At 35.5% G+C, this 18,139-nt stretch overlaps 1 protein-coding gene across 5 annotated transcripts in view; it reads left to right on the plus strand.

Annotated features, from left to right (window-relative positions):
* The window catches only part of KIF2A (kinesin family member 2A), an 85,213-nt gene that overhangs the window by 53,572 nt on the left and 13,502 nt on the right, over nucleotides 1-18,139 (plus strand). For all 5 annotated transcript variants that reach the window (XM_072859065.1, XM_072859066.1, XM_072859062.1 and 2 more), the window contains exons 9-16: nucleotides 2,603-2,765; nucleotides 5,609-5,699; nucleotides 5,844-5,907; nucleotides 6,329-6,420; nucleotides 6,658-6,800; nucleotides 7,491-7,695; nucleotides 10,988-11,098; nucleotides 17,145-17,212. In XM_072859065.1, the coding sequence (XP_072715166.1) occupies nucleotides 2,603-2,765; nucleotides 5,609-5,699; nucleotides 5,844-5,907; nucleotides 6,329-6,420; nucleotides 6,658-6,800; nucleotides 7,491-7,695; nucleotides 10,988-11,098; nucleotides 17,145-17,212 (937 nt within the window). The remainder of the gene's footprint in view (nucleotides 1-2,602; nucleotides 2,766-5,608; nucleotides 5,700-5,843; nucleotides 5,908-6,328; nucleotides 6,421-6,657; nucleotides 6,801-7,490; nucleotides 7,696-10,987; nucleotides 11,099-17,144; nucleotides 17,213-18,139) is intronic.

The raw sequence follows: 18,139 nt of genomic DNA on the forward strand, positions 1-18,139 counted from the left end.
CTAGTGTCTTCTTTTTATGTATGATTAGTATTACAACTTTTTTTTTTACTGCCTGCTGATCAGACTGGAGTCTATATTCCAAAAAAAACCCGTTTAGGTTTTCGACTCCAGTTAAATACCAATCTTTCTATGAAGTTCTTTACTTTCAGAAGGAAATTAAGAACCGCAAATGCTTCTGGATTGCAGCCTGTCTGAATCCAGCACTAAAGTAAACTGACTTTCATTTTGAAAGATGTTTCTTTCCTTCTCTTTTTGTTATATTTTGTTTAGCTAAAGGACTCAAAGAACATCACTCTGACTCTGAAACAACATGGGATGCATTTATTATTTTTGTACTGTCAGAACTACACATTGAGGATTATCTGGAGCATATCCAGAGGAAAATGGGAGAATTGTATGGGAAGGGGAAAGGGAAAACATATGTTGATGTCAGTATATAGTTAGTTTTCTTTGGTCTTATTTTTTCTCTCCGTGTTGCTGCTTCCCCTACCTTTTTTTTTCTTTATTTTTACTTTTACTGTTTTCTTATTCCCTGTATTTTTTCTTTTATTGATCTGAAAGGAATGCATAATCTCAAAAATTGGTTGATTGAAACTATTTTGCACAACCTATGTAATAAGGGCATTCAATACACAAGTCTGGTAGCAGTTCAATTTCTGTTTTAGCATTGGAGGTTATCTTTAATAAAATATTACTTAGAAATGTGATACATTTGGGGGGAATGCTACCTTCTACCTGCACTGAAGGTGGACAAAGTTAAATTACAATAAATGACAGCAAGTTGTCATGAGGCATGAGTTGGTATTCAGAAGTGGGATTTGATTCTGTGCAAGTTGCATGTCTTGGGTATTAGTGGTTTGGAGCTATTAATAAATTGGTTCTGAGGTGTTGGTAGGAAGATGAGTGTCTAAGTAATAATGAGGTTGGTGCTAAAGTTATTTTGCATTTTTAAGAATAAGCTATAATAAAAAGGTATTAATGAAATAATCTATGCTGGGGAGGAACCATAGAGATAAGCTAGTACCCACATAATACAGTCTTCTGAGAACATGCACTTTAATTTTGAAAGTTCATAAGAAACAATATTTCTCATGCCACATTTTAAAATTGAAGAGTATAAAGGGATCAAAGATATTAGTGCATAATCCCCTGAAGAGAAAAAATATAAAGTTTTTCCTTTATTATTGCAATAGCAACATGTCAAAAATATTATCTTTCCCCTTTCATGTTCTGTATTTTGAAATTCTGTAAGATGTTCAAATAATTTAATAGAAATCAAGTGTACAAATCAATTGTTGTCAGTCTCACAAACACAGAATTATCACCAAAGTCTTTAGGTGTTCTCAGCACCAATCGTTCTGTGGATTGGCTTTGCAGGAAGTAGGTCTTCAGATTGACATTTTAAGATTTTATTTCAGTGACATATATTTATAATTGAGAAATTATATAATTGTGTGGTGGGTTTCAGAGACACTATTTCAAATTTTCATCAGCAAGGAATACAGGTTGTCATAACAAATAGCTGGGAGCAGATAAATATCTTACCCCAAAAAATCGTTTAAGAAAAAACAGTTTTTGACTGCTTTAACTAAATAGCTTTTGCTGCAAAGAATTGACCTTTATATATATCTTTTCACCACTATTCCTTATTTCTTCTCTGTGGTTACTGCAGAATAATTGCATTTTATTTTATTGCAGTGCAGTTGAAAAATTGATTATACAGTGACTTGAATGCATATTTCTGTTGGTGTATAATGTCATGTAATGGTAACCATTGTACTGTTTGATCAGTATGTTAACTGATGAAAAGATTTCTATCTATCTGATTGTATAAAGCCACATCAAATTCTTAAACTGCATGCCTTAAGAAATTTTACATAGAAATGCAAGTAGGACACATTAATGATCCTGACTTTACACAGAAAGGATCTTTATTTTTGTGCATATCATGGATTGCTGAGTTCTCTGTTTTGCTGAGTCATATCTCATACAACAATTAGCAATAAATTGTAGTTCTGTGTAGTAATTATAACCTGGGAACTCACTATTGAAATCGCATCTAGATGGCTTTTGTTCATTCCCAGTGATAGGAAGCATCATTAGCATTTTCAGCTTTTTCTGCTTACAAGATAATTTTTAGAAAGGATTTTACTTTAGAGAAATTCTATATTAAAGATGTATACTTTAGATTCCAGGAGGAATACACAAATGAAAATGTCTGTGTAGAATGAAAACAATTTTTTTCTTTTTGAAAGCTGTGAACATATGACTATAACTTTAAGGATTTAGGGAAAATAAAAAGACAAAATTTTAAAATTAAGCTATAATGATAGTGCTATAATTAATGATCTTAGTTTTTCTAATCAACTTTGTACAACCTCTCTACTTTCTAGCACTTGGTAGAATAGAATGACTAGACTTCCAAAATTAAATCTCTTACTTAGCAGATTACTATCTAGGTATCAGAAGCCCAAGTCCATTGCAGTATTGTTACTTGGAGGAGCTGTGTTATCTGAGATGTTATAAGAGTGTAAACAATGAAAAAATGTAAAAAATAATGATGTGTTGCTACTTAAATATATATATTTCATTTATTTTATAGAAACTTTAATGAAAGACCTTGATGTAATAACAATTCCTAGTAAAGATGTTGTGATGGTACATGAACCAAAACAAAAGGTGGATTTAACAAGGTACCTAGAAAACCAAACTTTTCGTTTTGATTATGCCTTTGATGACACGGCTCCTAATGAAATGGTTTACAGGTATGTGTATATGCTTTTTTTTTTGTGAATCTTTTTTCTCATGTATCTCCCATGTCAATAACTGTGGGTTTACCTTGGTCGTGGACTTCACTTCTAGTCTCTGTGTTATCAGATATGTATATTGATACCTCCATTCTTTTGCCTGTTTACTTTTGTTTTAGCTCTGTTTATCCTGAATTTTTCATCTGCAATATCATCTCCACTTCTATTGACCTCAGTCCTGCTCTCAGTCCTCCTCCAAGCCCTGCCTTTCCAGGCTCTAGTGTGTATTGCCTCCTCAGGAGGCAAACAAATCAGGAGAGGGTGGGGAAAGAGTACAAAGAGAGAGAGAGAGAGAGAGAGAGAGGTTATGTTTGCTCTATTGCTGAGATACCTGAGCTAGTTTGGCTGTTGGAAGCAATCTAGCTGATGTAACATGGAGGTACATAGAGCTAATTTATCTTGCTCAAAATGCTGAATCTTTCTGATTTAAAAAACAACAGCAACAAAGACACACACACACCCTCAGCCCCAAGGTATTTGGATCTCCATTTTCTCCTTTATTCTTCTGTTTCACTTCCGCAGTTGGAACAGAATAATGCACACAGCGCTTTTAAAAACTTGTTTAAAGTAGCTGTTTACCTTGTACAAGTCGCTAAATGGATTAGATACAGTAGCAGGCAAGGTTAGACACCATGACAGGTCATAATCTTGGTACGCAGTCTAAATATTGTGAAGATTTTTGCGAGGAATATTGATATTAGAAAGGAATTTGATGAAGATAATTTTCCTTATGCTTAGAAGGTGCTTCCCATAGCCTTAAGGAGTAGTGACAGAGAAATATCTTCATTCTTGTTTTTAATCCAACAACTGGGAAGTGAAAGTTGGCATCGTATCCTGATTGATGTTAGATGCTAACATCCTGTCGGTGGATAAGAGAAAATTCATAGTAAAAGAATTATTAAAAGGCCTTGAAAATGAAAACTTGTGTCTTATGCTTGATATAAGTAAGAGAAGGGTAGCAAAGTAAAATCTTTTTAGCCTGTTAGTTTACACTAATGAAAGACTTCTAAACGGCAAAGCTGTGCCCTTGGAAATTTCTGTCTCTAATGATTGTCTACAGGCAGCATCTTTTCTTACTTGATACTGAAGAGCTGTGGGAGAGTGATCTAGCTGGTGAGATGTGCCTCTTGCAATAGTTTTCCTCCTGCTTAACAACCAGTTCTTGTAATCTCCCTCCTTCCTGTTATTTGTCTTTGTGAGCATAGTGTTTAAATGTGAGGGCTGGTTTTGACATACAATGTTATTATGTTTTTGTACTGAGTTTATTCTGGACAATTTTTATTAGTTACATAATAAATTAATAACAATATGGGAAAATACTGAAAGATGCTTGTATTCATACTGAAACAGTAAATCTCTAGTCTGTGTAGCAGTACAGGCTTTTCCTTCTTCCTCATATGGCACAATAATGATTATTACGTGAAGGATAATCTGCTTCAAGGCCTCCTGTAATAACACAATTAAGAGGAAGATAGGTATCATCATCTGCTCTCACCAGAACTATCGGGGTCACAGTGGGAAAAAAAAAAGTATGACAAGTTACTCCAGTTTTCCTCAGTATGCTAAAATTACTCACTATATTTCTGTACTGAAAAACGTTCTTAAGAAATGTACTACTCATTTTTTATTATTATTATTTTGCTTAAGCTGTATTTTAAGTATTTTTGAATCCATGAGCCACAACACTGAGTTGCAAGTTTTCTTTAGTACTAAAAAACATGCACTAATGTGAATGGGTATGCCTTTTGAATTTTAAAGGAGAATCAGAGTTTATATTTCTGAAGGATCAAGATTGCAAATAAAGGTTCTACTAGAAAGAAAGTTGGACTGTTTTGGCGTGGTACCTTTTGGAGTTGTATAATGCTTTACAAAAACTTTTCTAGATATGTTTGTATTTTGCCTTATTTTAAAATACATATAATTAAGTCCCTTTTTTATAAATCATCAAAATAAATAATTTCAAACTCAATTAAACAGAGATAATGGAATGTGCTTCTTAGGTGGATAGGTTTCTTGAAATTTATATTTTAAATATAAAAAGAACAAACACTGAAATATGGGAATATCCTCTTGAGGACAAAAGAAGTATATGTTTGGAGGAAGCAAAAAAGAAAGACTAAGGCTGATCAGGAATCATCTGGTACATTTTTGATGAAAATTGATGATTCAGTTAAACTTAGATTTTTGCATAACCCTTGGTTGCTGAATGGCTCAGTCTTACCCATATTATTTTTGTAAGTGATGAGCTTGGGTATATGTTTTCTTGAGCCTTTTCTCAGCGTAACTATGTTCTCAAAATATTAAGACATGCAATGTTGTTTTGGCCACCTGTCTTCTAAACTTAATCTTGGAAGCTGATTTAGGGAAAAAAAAACCCAAAACCAAAACTATAGCAGAATTTTTGTATTGGCAAAATCTAGGTATTTATCTGCTGCACTGTCCTACTTCTGTATCTTCTAATGCTGTCTTCTTTAGGGAGCTCCAAACTCCATGTAGTAAGCTGTGCTGTGTTGCATCATTAAAACAAGGATTTTTTTTTTTCTCAGTGTTTGAAGGAGGATAATATTGTTGTAAAATAAATGGGAGACACCTTGTAGCTTTTGTTTAATTGTTTAGGATATTTTAATGCCTTAGAGCTGGTAGCCTCTTTAGTTCAGGAATTAATGTGGAGATGTCCTTTGGCCTCTCAAAGTACAGAACCAGTTTTGTCACTTCTGGCCTTAAAATTTATAGTGTCCTTGTGGTAGTGTGGCATCTTAAAGTAATTAAGTTTCTTAAGTACTGTTGTTTTTGCATTTAAGGTTTACAGCTCGACCATTAGTGGAGACCATATTTGAAAGGGGAATGGCCACTTGTTTTGCATATGGACAAACAGGCAGTGGAAAAACACATGTAAGTATTTCTTCTACATGTCAGCAATACACTTCTTTTTATGTACGATACACTTCGATAAATTCTAATAAGTAACAAATATGTAAGTTACAGTTCTGTGATCTTTATAGTGTATTTTTGGTCTTTTTTTGTTTTTTAATTTAGACTATGGGTGGTGACTTTTCAGGAAAGAACCAAGATTGTTCTAAAGGAATATATGCACTTGCAGGTGAGACTTTATTGTTCTGTTGGCTTTTTGCAAATTAGTTGAGGTCAATACATTTCTACTCCCTTGTTGTACAAACATAAGGGTCTACATATTTTGCATTACAGTGGAGCTTTGGTAACATAAAAAATAGTTCCTAGGTGTGTAGTCTTTACACAGTAAAGTAAATATATATATAGATAACTTCAAAAACGTAAGAAATATAACTGATGATTAATTGAGTTTACAATTTTGCGGTCTTCTGCATCTTCCAGTGTAATGTGGCAGTTTAAACTGCAGTGTTTTTTACTTGATTGACTGACTCTATCTGTTACACTTGCAAAATATGAGAGATGCTGTAAAATAGACTGTAATGCATTAATGAGTCTTCACTAAATGAAAATACATAACTAGATTTATTTTTATTTTGGAAATGTATTCACAGCTCGAGATGTCTTTTTAATGCTAAAGAAGCCAAACTATAAGAAGTTAGACCTTCAAGTATATGCAACATTTTTTGAGATCTACAGTGGTAAGGTAAGTACCTGATCTTTTTCTGAGGAAGGTGGAATTTCTCTTTCACAAACAAGATTGTGAGCTTGTCACATAAAAGATTTTTTTCCTTTTTGTACTGAAAGCTTTATTTCAAATAATTCTTTACATTTCCCTTCCAATCATGTTTGTGCATGGAATGCTTTGCATATTTTGATATGAGATTTGAAGCAAAAATGTCTTTTAAAGCTCCTCTTTAACTGTTCTGTTCCCCCCCCCAAGGTTTTTGACTTGTTGAACAGGAAGACAAAATTAAGAGTGTTAGAAGATGGTAAACAGCAAGTCCAGGTGGTGGGATTACAGGAACGGGAAGTCAAATGTGTTGAAGATGTTCTTAAGCTTATTGAAATAGGCAACAGCTGCAGGTATCTCCCATAGCTTCCACCAATTTTTCATTGTAAATTAAAGAATCGGAACAAAATTTTTTTTATGTCTCTTCATAGTGATGGCTTTTTAATATGCAGTGGTATTTTTTATAATGTTGGCTGCAAGTAAGGAATCTGCCTATCTTTTGAATAAAGATAGTTTAGAGTTTCTCTCGTAGAGAGAAATATGAACTGATTTTTCTACAGGATGTGAATTGCATGCATTATATAACCAGTTTACTGACTTAAATTCACATCATTTATAATCTGGAATACTGCCAGATTCTTCAGTTCTAAAAGGCCTTGATATGTAGTGACAGAAGTTAAGTATAAATTTTTTATTTTTTGTTAAGATACAGCTTTATTTTTTTTTAAATTAGCCTTGTGCATAGACTGCTGCCTGATCAGATAAAAATGCCATTGGTGGCATTTTACATGTAAACTCTCTGATAGTCTGAAATCTTTGGAGATCTGATTATTCTTGCTTTTAAGAGGGAGGTAAAATGTTACTAATCTTCCATTTCTGTTTGAAGAATTGGAAAAATAGGTATAATTATACTATGTACATCAAATTATTAGGGTAAATATAGGACTCTGCCCTGAAAAAACTAACGTTCTGAGGGTAGTGTGTTTAACATGTATGGTCCTTCACCTGTTCATATGTCCTTCCTTTCTTTCCTTTTGTTAAAGGACGTCTGGCCAGACATCTGCAAATGCACACTCATCTCGAAGCCATGCAGTGTTTCAGATTATTCTCAGAAGGAAAGGGAAATTGCATGGTAAATTTTCTCTGATTGATTTGGCTGGCAATGAAAGAGGAGCAGATACTTCCAGTGCAGATAGGCAGACACGACTGGAAGGTGCGGAAATTAACAAGAGCCTTTTAGCACTCAAGGTAACTGAAATGTTTCCATTGCCTTTGAGTAGATGGAAGCCTTCTACATATAATAGCAATGACTATTAAAATGAGTGTTTTTGCAGGCTTTGCTTGTCTACATTGTCTACTGATGTGACAGGTAAAATAACGTATTGATTTTTCCTTTAAATGCCTGAAGAAACACTTGGTAATTACCAAGTAGAAACATTGCAGAAACATTGTGCTATCAACTTTCATGTAGTTTAAAAAAAAAAAAACAAAATCCCCAGTAGTTGAATTTGAACACTTTTCTGATATACACCTTTGGTACTCAAGGTCTGAAATACTAACTGGAAATATTCTTACTGATCTCAGTATATTTTTTCTTAAGAAAAGATAAAAAATAAAGTTACCTTTATGACAGATTTATTTGCCACTGTTAATTAACTGAAGAAGAAAACAACACAACAGCACTATATCCAGAAAGAATTAAAAAATCGATTAAAATAACCCTTGAAAGTTGGAATCCATTTTTGACTAGTCTTTATAGCAAATTGTCTGATACAATCACTTTGCAGATTTTCATACATTAATCCAGAACACATCAAGAGAGCTAAGAAATATTTAAATATTCAAATGCTTTTTTTGTTTGTTTTATAGTGCTCGAAAGAGGTTCAGTCTAAATAGTGAAAGTAATTTTTTGGTCTCAGTTGGGGAAACAGTAGTTTTGAATAGCCCAGAACTTATCTCTGTTGTTGGTTAGTTTTGCTTAGGTTTACTACTCTCTGCACCAGCACTGTGGTTTTATATAAAGAATTTAAACCCTAAAATCACTGTGCTTACTTTTTTATCCCAGTATAAACTTGGGAGAAGACTTGTATCAGACTCTAAGCAGATCTCACAAAACACCACAAAATTGTAATGTGTCATTACAAAATTATATGTCATGTTGAAAAATTGGAAGCAGCAATTCCAAAACTGTGGCCTGCTTTTAGTATCAAAATAAATAATGCAAACAACATTGTGTTGACGTTATCACTTGTTTCCAAATGTAATTGAATAAAGCTGGTTTGTTTTTGGTTTTTTAGTTTACTTGCTGATTTTGTGCTGGCTAGTGCCTTCAGTGCAATACCCATACAACATACTTAGTTCATTTTCATACAACTTGTCTTTTTAATTATAGTGAAAGGCTCTGCTGCTGCTGTACTGGTGGTTGTGATCTAAATTATATGGGGAAGGGGAAATAAAAATAAGTGGAGGTATTGCAGAGGTCTAAACAGCAGTACAAGAAGATATAAATGTTTCTCAATGATATGTTAGTTTTCCATTTTTCATCTATCCCCAAAAACATTACACAGCTTTTTCCATTTGTATTCAAGACCCTTGAAGTTATTGTCAAGTTTGAATTAAACTAGTATGTTTTGAGGAGTGGATTTTGGTGCTAATCCAAGATTTTCTATTTGCATGTGGATATCAGTCCTGTCTTAACCTGTTCAGATTTTTGGTACAGGAAATTATTTCTGTAATATCTCTACATGGAAGTAGTGTTGTCATTTTGTTACCTGGTTTTCTGAGCTGTGATGAAAAGCAGAAGTAGTTAAAAACTCCATTAATTTAGAAGCTGGCAGTGTCCTCCTATAATCCTTTTACTATTAAGGAGACAATCCAATTCTAATTTTTCAAGAGTGAGCAAACTAAAAATCATTATAGTAAATTAAAATATCTTAATTAAACTTGTTGGTTGCCATATCAGTAATTCAACATACACATTTGTTACTGTTTTTAGTTTGTAATGTCACTTGTTGAAAATCTGTTGCCCATCTTCCTTCTAATCTGCTTTTCTCCTTATGTAAGTATAGTAGTAATGTACAAACAAATTAAAAAATTTCAAGGAATGCACTGCCTTGCTCACCTATAAGTATTGAGTCCTTTTTAGCATTTGCATGTGAAATTCACATTGAACAAGCTTCAGTCTTTCTGTTTATCTGAGCTGTGTCCATTCTATAAAATTCAGCTGATGAGTTTTTAAATAATCACTTTAGTTAAAGCCAACTTGCCCTTGTGTTTGTTCTGTTCTGTATCATGGCAGTTTTATTCTGAGCCCATTTAGTTCTGTTTTATGCTGTTTCAGAGTTGCAATGCTTTCTTGGATTATCATCCCACAGTTTCTAGCCTGGTTAGCTGTTTCTAGGAAATTTCAAAATGCCACAAGGATATGGCTGCAGCTGGAGGATTAGCTGAAATACTGTAGAACTATTCATGTAACACAAAAGCCATTCCATCTGTTAGTCCTGCTAAAACCAAAGCTATAATATGAAAAGATTTTGATGTACGGTTGTTTGAAGAAGTTCTGTGTGTAAACGTGTTAAAACTGTACCAAGGAAGCCCTGAATCTGAAGAGATGCCTGTACACAAAGTATTAAAGTAAAGCCAGAAACTGGAATGATCAAAATATGACAACAACAACAAAACAGAAATTTAAACTTTCTTTCTGTAAGAAGTAATTTATTATCTGATGTTAGAACTCTGAGTGGGCAGAAGTGATGTTTAGATTAGTGCAATCTTGGTTTGCACTGTTGTACTTAGTTGCTGCCGTAACTTCTATAGTAATTTCTTAATATTTACTTCTGTACAGTATTTCTCTCTGTAACTCCAACCAATTGCAAATATTAGTTTAGCCCCATACCCTTCTTGTGAGTGAAAGGGGAGACATTATCCCTGTTTTTTCACATGAAGAATATTTTAAAACAGGGAATGACTTACATTTTCAAGTGTCTTCCAATATCGAGTACATCAATACAGAGCTATACTTACTAGGTTTGTGACCTGTGGAAGCTTTCAGAAAGTTTGGGCACCAGTGTTTTCTTCTGAGCTGTAAAGAAAGTAAGTAAGTGGTAGAGCCAGAATCAAAGCTACTGCTTTTAACTGATAGAGTTAACGCGAGTCACTGTCCACGTTTCTTCTGCTGGCAGAGGCTGTAGATCATTCAGGCTTTTGCTGCTCATAATCAGAAATAGTTGTTAGTCTGGAGATTTAACATCAACACTTAATTTTCTATTGTTGTTGGATACAATATATGTAAACATTTTGGATGAGATACAGAAAGTTTTTAGGCTCCTAAATCCTTTTTAAGTTCCTACCTCTCTACTGAACTTAATGAGAGGTAAAAGCCTAACGCTTCTTGAATTCAAGCTTTAATAGTAAATTTTAATGAAATCTTAGAGGACAGCAGCATAACTAAGGCATATATTTTCTGATTTTGAATTGCATTTGTAGTATGCATTTTTCTTTAACATGGATTGAATAAATGTAAACCTGTTTGTTCTTTCAGGAGTGCATTAGAGCCTTAGGCCGAAATAAACCTCATACACCATTCAGAGCAAGTAAACTTACTCAGGTGCTAAGAGATTCATTCATAGGAGAAAACTCCCGTACCTGTATGGTAAGTTTGTTAACTGTATGTTTTAACAATTACAAAGAGAAAAGAAGCTGGGAATTTAGGATCTTATGTTTAGAAATGGTCACTTGCTACTGGCAATGTGTTAGACAAGTTTATACATTAACTGACATGATATTTGGAGTGAGTCTTTCAGCAGAGACATTTCAGATAACTTGCTCCCTTCTCACTTTTTATTGGCCTTTCTTATTGCTTGTTCTAGTTTTCTAGCTAGGCACCTAGCTAGAAGCACTTCTAGCTTGAGGGGTTTTTTGTTTGTTTGTTTGTTTGTTTTTAATAATGTCTTAATTATATGAGAGTATTGTTTGTTGAATCAGAATTTTGGAAAAGGTGGTGTAGACTGGATGTATAGTGGTGAGTTATGATCTTTAAATGACAAAGGCAATTTTAGAATTGGTATCAAAGGCATCAGAATATGCTCTAGGCTGTTGAGGGGAGAAGTAGTTGGGATAGATGGGATGAATAGTTGTATACTGTATAAATGTGCATTTGCATCAGTCTGAAAAACAGAATTCTTCTGTCAGATGGTGGAAAGGACAGATAAAAGCACAGATGCCCAGTGGTTTTATTTGTGCATCCTTAACGTTTTTCCTTTATGGAAATGCAAACTCTCTGCAGTGGACACTGACTGTTAGGCTTGTTTGCTGTGGTGGGTTGGCCTTGGCTGGCCGCCAGATGCCCACCAAGCCACTCTATCACTCCCCTCCTCAGCAGGATGGGGGGGAGAAAATAAGATGGAAAAGAACTTGTGGGTCAAGATAAAGGCAGTTTAATAAAGCAAAATCAAAGGCTACACGCAGAAGCAAAGGAAAACAAAAGATTTATTCTCTACTTCCCATCAGCAGGTGATGTCCAGCCACTTCCTGGGAAGCAGGGCTTCAGTACTAGTAGCGGTTGCTCCAGAAGACAAATGTTGTAATAATGAGTGCCCCTCCCCCCCCACTTCCTCTTAGCTTTGATTGCTGAGCATGAGGTCACATGGTATGGAATATCCCTTTGGTCAGTTGGGGTCAGCTGTCCTGGCTGCGTCCCCTCCCAACCTCTTGCCCACCCCCAGCCTACTGGCCTTTGGGGGTGAGGGGAGGGGATGTTGGAGAGACAGCCTTGATGCTGTGGGAGCACTGCTCAGCAGTAGCCAAAACGCTGGTGTGTTATCAACACCTTTCTAGATACCAATACACAGCACAGCACTATGAGGGCTGCTATGGGGAAAGCTAACTCCATCTCAACCAGACCCAATACATTTGCATTGGTTACTTTTCACAGGCTCCTTGGAATTAGTCTAGAGGCCACAGAAGTCTGCAGACCACAACATGAAAACCATGGTGTTAGGGCAGCCTAGTCTTCTCTTTAGATGTTAGGTATGGTTCTAATTTAAAAATGATGGTAAAACAGCATTTTTTATTAATCTTTTATTCTTCTTCAGTTTTCTAATGAAAACACAGGATTGTTTTCTTTCCACTGAGACATAACTTCATAAATCCTATTCAGGATCAGAAAGCTAAACTGTGCATCTCTAGCCAACATATCCACACTGCTGAAGAAGGTTTGGAAAGTTAGCCTGTTGGGAATTGCTCTCTGTACATAGAAGGATTAACATTTGTGAATGTTTCATGAAGTTCTCACCATCACCCTTACCACTCCTTAAAGTGCTAACAAGCTGCCTTCATTTTGGTGAAGCTTTTTTATTTAATTATTACTCTTCTCATAGAGTTAACATAACATTTTTTCCTGTTTAAATATGTGAGAATGCCATCAAGAATAATCCATGATCTATGGGTGTTTAATTTCTGATAAAGCTTGCATTCCTTCCTTTTATATTCAATATAGTTCTAAATTAAGGAAAATATCCCCTCTGAAAGTGAGTGGAAATATGCTTGAATTATTTTTTATTTTCTCATTCACATAACTACAGTCACTTTATAATTAAGAATAAGAAAACCCTTTCATGATGAGATACTGCTTTCAAACTCATTCTTCCTGTTACTTTTTCATGTAGTTTCTCAGTACTAGGACCATTTGTGACATTCTGGTTTTAGTGTTTGTTTACATGTAATTTTTATCAAGAATTTAATCAGCAGTGTTTTTTCTTAAGGTACTGATGTGGGAAGAAGAGCACTTGGGTAGTTATGACTTACTCTGAATTATAGTTGAAAGGAAGGAGGGAAAGAAAAGAAACCTCCAGTGCATCTTTACGATTGTTTGAATTGAGCTCTCGCATTTGCAGCGCTTGTTCCTGTGATAACTAGATGGACGCAGAAAAAAGCTGCCTGTCTAGAGATCTGACAGGTTCCTGAACAGCGTATATTGAATTGAGGGAGGTGTAGGAGATACCTTAGCCTGGAATTACCTCCAGTCCTCCCCAGTTCCCTGGAAAGAGGAGAGATTTGCACTCCAGTGGCCAAGTGGTGAGAAGAGTGGATAATGATCTGCAGCTTTACCACTCTTCTGGGTTTTCCTTTGCCTCTTTTATCAAGAAAATGTATTCAGCCTTCCAGTGTGGTATTTACATTTGGCTCTTTGGCAGGGTGCGTCTGGTTTGTAAGCATGTTCATGTTTAGGTTTTATATCATACACTGGCAAAATTTTATTGATGAAATATACAGGGAAAGAAAAGGGCAAGTCATTATGGTTTATAATAGCTAAAGTTGAACAGTATTTTAGTAAATTAAAAGAGTACTTATTCTGCAGGTACACTGACTGCTTGTTTGCAGCAGGGCCATGTAATTAACAGTGGTGCTTTGAACTTCTAAAAATTAATGCAAAAATAGTTTAATAATGAGTAGTTTCACTTCAGGTTTCTGCAATTGACTGTAGAGATCACTGCTATGTTCTCTAGAAGAGTGTCTACTTTATGTGAAGTAAATTAAAGCATAGAAGAACTTTTTAGGTACAATACTGTTATATACTGTACAATACTGTTATAACAAGGTAACATGTAGATAATGATAGCATTTCCTCCCAAATATTTTAGCCTGTTACAGGAAAAATAAATTAAAGAGATCGCAACATAGAAGAATTATTCAATTGGAGAATATTATTTATTGAACATGTAAGATAATTAATCAAAATTTGACCTCTTTTAAGATGCTGGTTTTGCTTGTCAGTGAGGAGGCATTTATTGTAAAAGGATTCCTCAACAATACAAAGATTTGATCCAATGTTCTAATGTGCTATTAGAGAGTAAGACATTTTGCAAATATGTGACACTTTTTAATATGGAAAGCATATAAAATGATGTAGTAAAAACTTGTGATTTTAACTTTCTGAGACATTCTTGAAATGCCCTGGTATAAAATACCTACTGGGCTTTTTCCACTTCCTTTCTGATATACTAATCTTTAAATGGGACATTTGAGTCAAATTTATTTTGGTAATTTCTACACTTAATTTTTATTTGACTTTGCCTTTTATCATTTACGGAATTTCTTGTTGCAATTTTAAAAGTTACATCTTTAGGGATGGAGCATCTTGTCCGTGTATAAGGTTAAAATATGATTTGGAAACTTATTCTTTTCAAATTTCAAAAAAATTTCAAAAGATTATTTTGAAAATAACTTCCCCGTGGACAGTTATGACTAGGATCTGCGTCATTCTAAAGAAATCCAGAGACATACAGTCACCATAAATAGGTTTTCTTGAACTTTATTAGTCGTTGCAATTTTAATGAAGTTCTTGTCCTTAAATAGTTTCAAAACCCATATCATAGAATCATTTAGGTTGGAAAAGACCTTTAAGATCATCAAGTCCAACCATTAACCTAACACTACCAAGACCACCACTAAACCATGTCCCTAAGCGCCACATCTACATGTCTTTTAAATACCTCCAGGGATGGTGACTCCACCACTTCCCTGGGCAGCCTGTTCCAATGCTTGACAACCATTTCGGTGAAGAAATTTTTCCTAATATCCAATCTAAACCTCCCCTGGTGCAACTTGAGGCCGTTTCCTCTTGTCCTATCACTTGTTCCTTGGGAAAAGAGACCGACACCCACTTCCCTACAACCTCCTTTCAGGTAGTTGTAGAGGGCGATAAGGTCTCCCCTCAGCCTCCTTTTCTCCAGGCTAAACAACCCCAGTTCCCTCAGCCACTCCTCATAAGACTTGTGCTCTAGACCCTTCACCAGCTTCCTTGCCCTTCTGTGGACACGCTCCAGCACCTCAATGTCTCTCTTGTAGTGAGGGGCCCAAAACTGAACACAGTATTTCAAGTTGTTTTTGAAGAGTTACATAGTAGGATAATATATAATAATTTGAAATTTGCAAGGTAGCTACATAGAATAATCTCATTTTTTAACCAGTACTGCATCTTTGACATGCTGCATCCTTGACATGCTGCAGTCATAGCTGAAGTGCCAGACCCCTCAGCTCTCCAGGGGAAGAGTAGGAACTTGGTGACTTCAATGTCCCAAAAGGGCTATTGATCCCACTGTGATGGCTTATAAGCAATGTAGACACATTTGAAATAGGAAGAATGATAATTACAGGTCTTAAGAATATTCCTGTCCATAAATAGTGCTGCTTTTTCCATCCTCATTTGGAATTATGAATGAGGAAGTGAGTGACGGAGAGGTTGGAGTCCTCCTGTCCTGCCTGGACTGGACTTGTTGAGGCATGAGGACATATGATGTAGTGCATGTTTCTGTTTCAACAGACTGAGTCTTATGCATGGGTTCTTGTGCCCTGAAGGGGGTATCGACATGGCTGACAGCACCTACAGTGGCACTTCCCTATAGCAGCTGTACCTTATACACTTCAAAAAGTTGGAGCAGTCCCCTGGCGTTATGACAGTTGCCATGTGTGGTATACCCTGAACATTAAACTGATGGAAGAGATGCATGAACCTTTTGCGTTAAATGACTTTGGAAGGATTTTAGGAACTTGTGGGGTTTTGTTAATTAGCACCCAGAATGCTTTATAGAGAGACATGCAATCATATGATCTTTTTAAATCTACACTTCTTGTTTTCATTAGTAACTGATGCGTACCATTATTAGAGGTTTAAACTTAAGTCTATGTGGTAGCAGGCTCTTTAGACTTTCTAACCCCCTCCCACTGCATATTTTTCCTTTCTCCTCAGTAGGAGAAATTCCTCTCAGGATGACTATCTGTGCTTTTATACAGTAATGTCAGCAGCAGGATGAAAGAGAAGACCAGGATTATCTAATCTTCATCAGTTTCAGTCTCCTGATGCTGTGCTGCCAGAAAAAATGTTAGTGTGTGGGATCATAGAGGTGTTTGTCCTGGGTAGTGCCTTTATGGCTCTCCTGAAAGGAGCACAGATGAAAAAATTGGACTACTGAGAGAAGCTAGGACAAACAATGATGCCACTGTTGCCTGATCACAGTTATTATTTTTGCTGAGTGCTGAAAAGAAGGTGAGACCTTCAGGGTATTTTATTTAACTGGAAAAGGAAAGACTTATAGATTCCAGATATGTTTAATAATAAATTAGCTATCAAGAATTATTTACAGATAATGTCCAGTTCAGAAAAAAAAATATAAATCTTTACTTAGGAAAATAGTTAAACACATGCTTATCTTTAATATTATTTAGTACAGTTTTGGACTGTGGCCAAAATAGATCTCTCAAATAAGTATACAGTCTGCTTGAATGGAGAACAGCCTACAAAGATATATATATATAAAAATAATCTGGTAATTGTTTGCAGGATACATCAGACTTACTTTCTACTGAGTTGCATATTTCCCTTTTTGAGGAGTCTTATTTTTTCAAGTAGAGTTTTGCATTTACATATTATGTTACGAAGACTGTGAGATGGGGGAAATTGACTGAAATTTCTATGAATTCTTAATGTTTCAGGTATGGTTGAAAAAATTAAATTGAAGCTTTGACTTGACATCTCTCTTCTTGAGATGTCATTGTATTAGAACAGCTGTACATAGTAGACAGTTTTTGTAGAACATCTCAAATGAAAGTGGAGATTAAAAAGGATAAAGTTAATTTTAATTAATCTACCCTTTCATCTGTACAAAGCAATTTATTAATGCGTGGCTTGTTTTCTCCAGATCGCTACAATTTCTCCAGGGATGGCATCATGTGAAAACACTCTAAATACGTTGAGATACGCAAATAGGTATGGAAAATGTTATTGCTTATAGCTATACTGGCTGTTGATCACTGGTGTTTGGAATACTGTTGTTCCATGATGTATAATTATTTTAACTACTTGAATAATTTTAGCGTACTTGCATTTCTTAATAAGATTAAACCCAAAATACTGATTACTGATTCAAGCTCACATTTCATTTAATTTGTCACTTTTTACAACCATTACAAGAGAATCAATAGAAACTGCATTTAAGCCATTATCCAGAGATGGATATAGTGTGGATTGCAAAGAATGTGGGAGATGTCCCTATTAGTTTTGCCCCTACTCTGGAGGCATCACCTCTTGCATTAGGGGTAGTTGGTTTTCATGATGATTCCCTGGGGTGTTAGCTGAAATACCTTTCTGCAGTGTGATTTTTCATCCCCTTGGTGGAATTGCATTCAGTTGCCAGTCTGTTTCTTTTATATATATGATATATCGTATCATATCATATATCTATCTCAACTAGTTTATTCTTATGAAAATTCTGCAGTTGCTGTGGCCCAAATTTTATACTTCCCAACTTCAGGCAAATATCTGAGACCCCTAAGTAAAGAGTCAGTTAATCCAACAGTGACTTTATAATCAGTGTAGAGAAATTAGCGCCTCCAGAGGCTGATGCAGCACCTCTGAGACCTGTACTGCTCTCTGAAAGTGTTCGTCTCTTCAGTGAGTGTGAAAGGAGCCTTCCGCAGCTGCAGTTCTCCTTAGTTTAATGTCTGTGGAGATGGGGTCCTGCATGTGCCTGCAGTCAGACCTGCGACCCAGAGACCCGCCCCCCCGCTTTGCTGCAAAGAACAAAGGAGGCAAACAAGCTTCTGGGCCATCAGAAAGCCTGGTTTTGTCAGAAGAGGCTACCACCTAGTGGCCTGCTTGCCCCAGTGAAAGATAGGGCGGAACCACGTCTGCTCC

The sequence above is a fragment of the Ciconia boyciana genome, chromosome 4 (assembly GCF_034638445.1).
Source record: "Ciconia boyciana chromosome 4, ASM3463844v1, whole genome shotgun sequence".
NCBI classification, from domain to species: Eukaryota; Metazoa; Chordata; class Aves; order Ciconiiformes; family Ciconiidae; genus Ciconia; species Ciconia boyciana.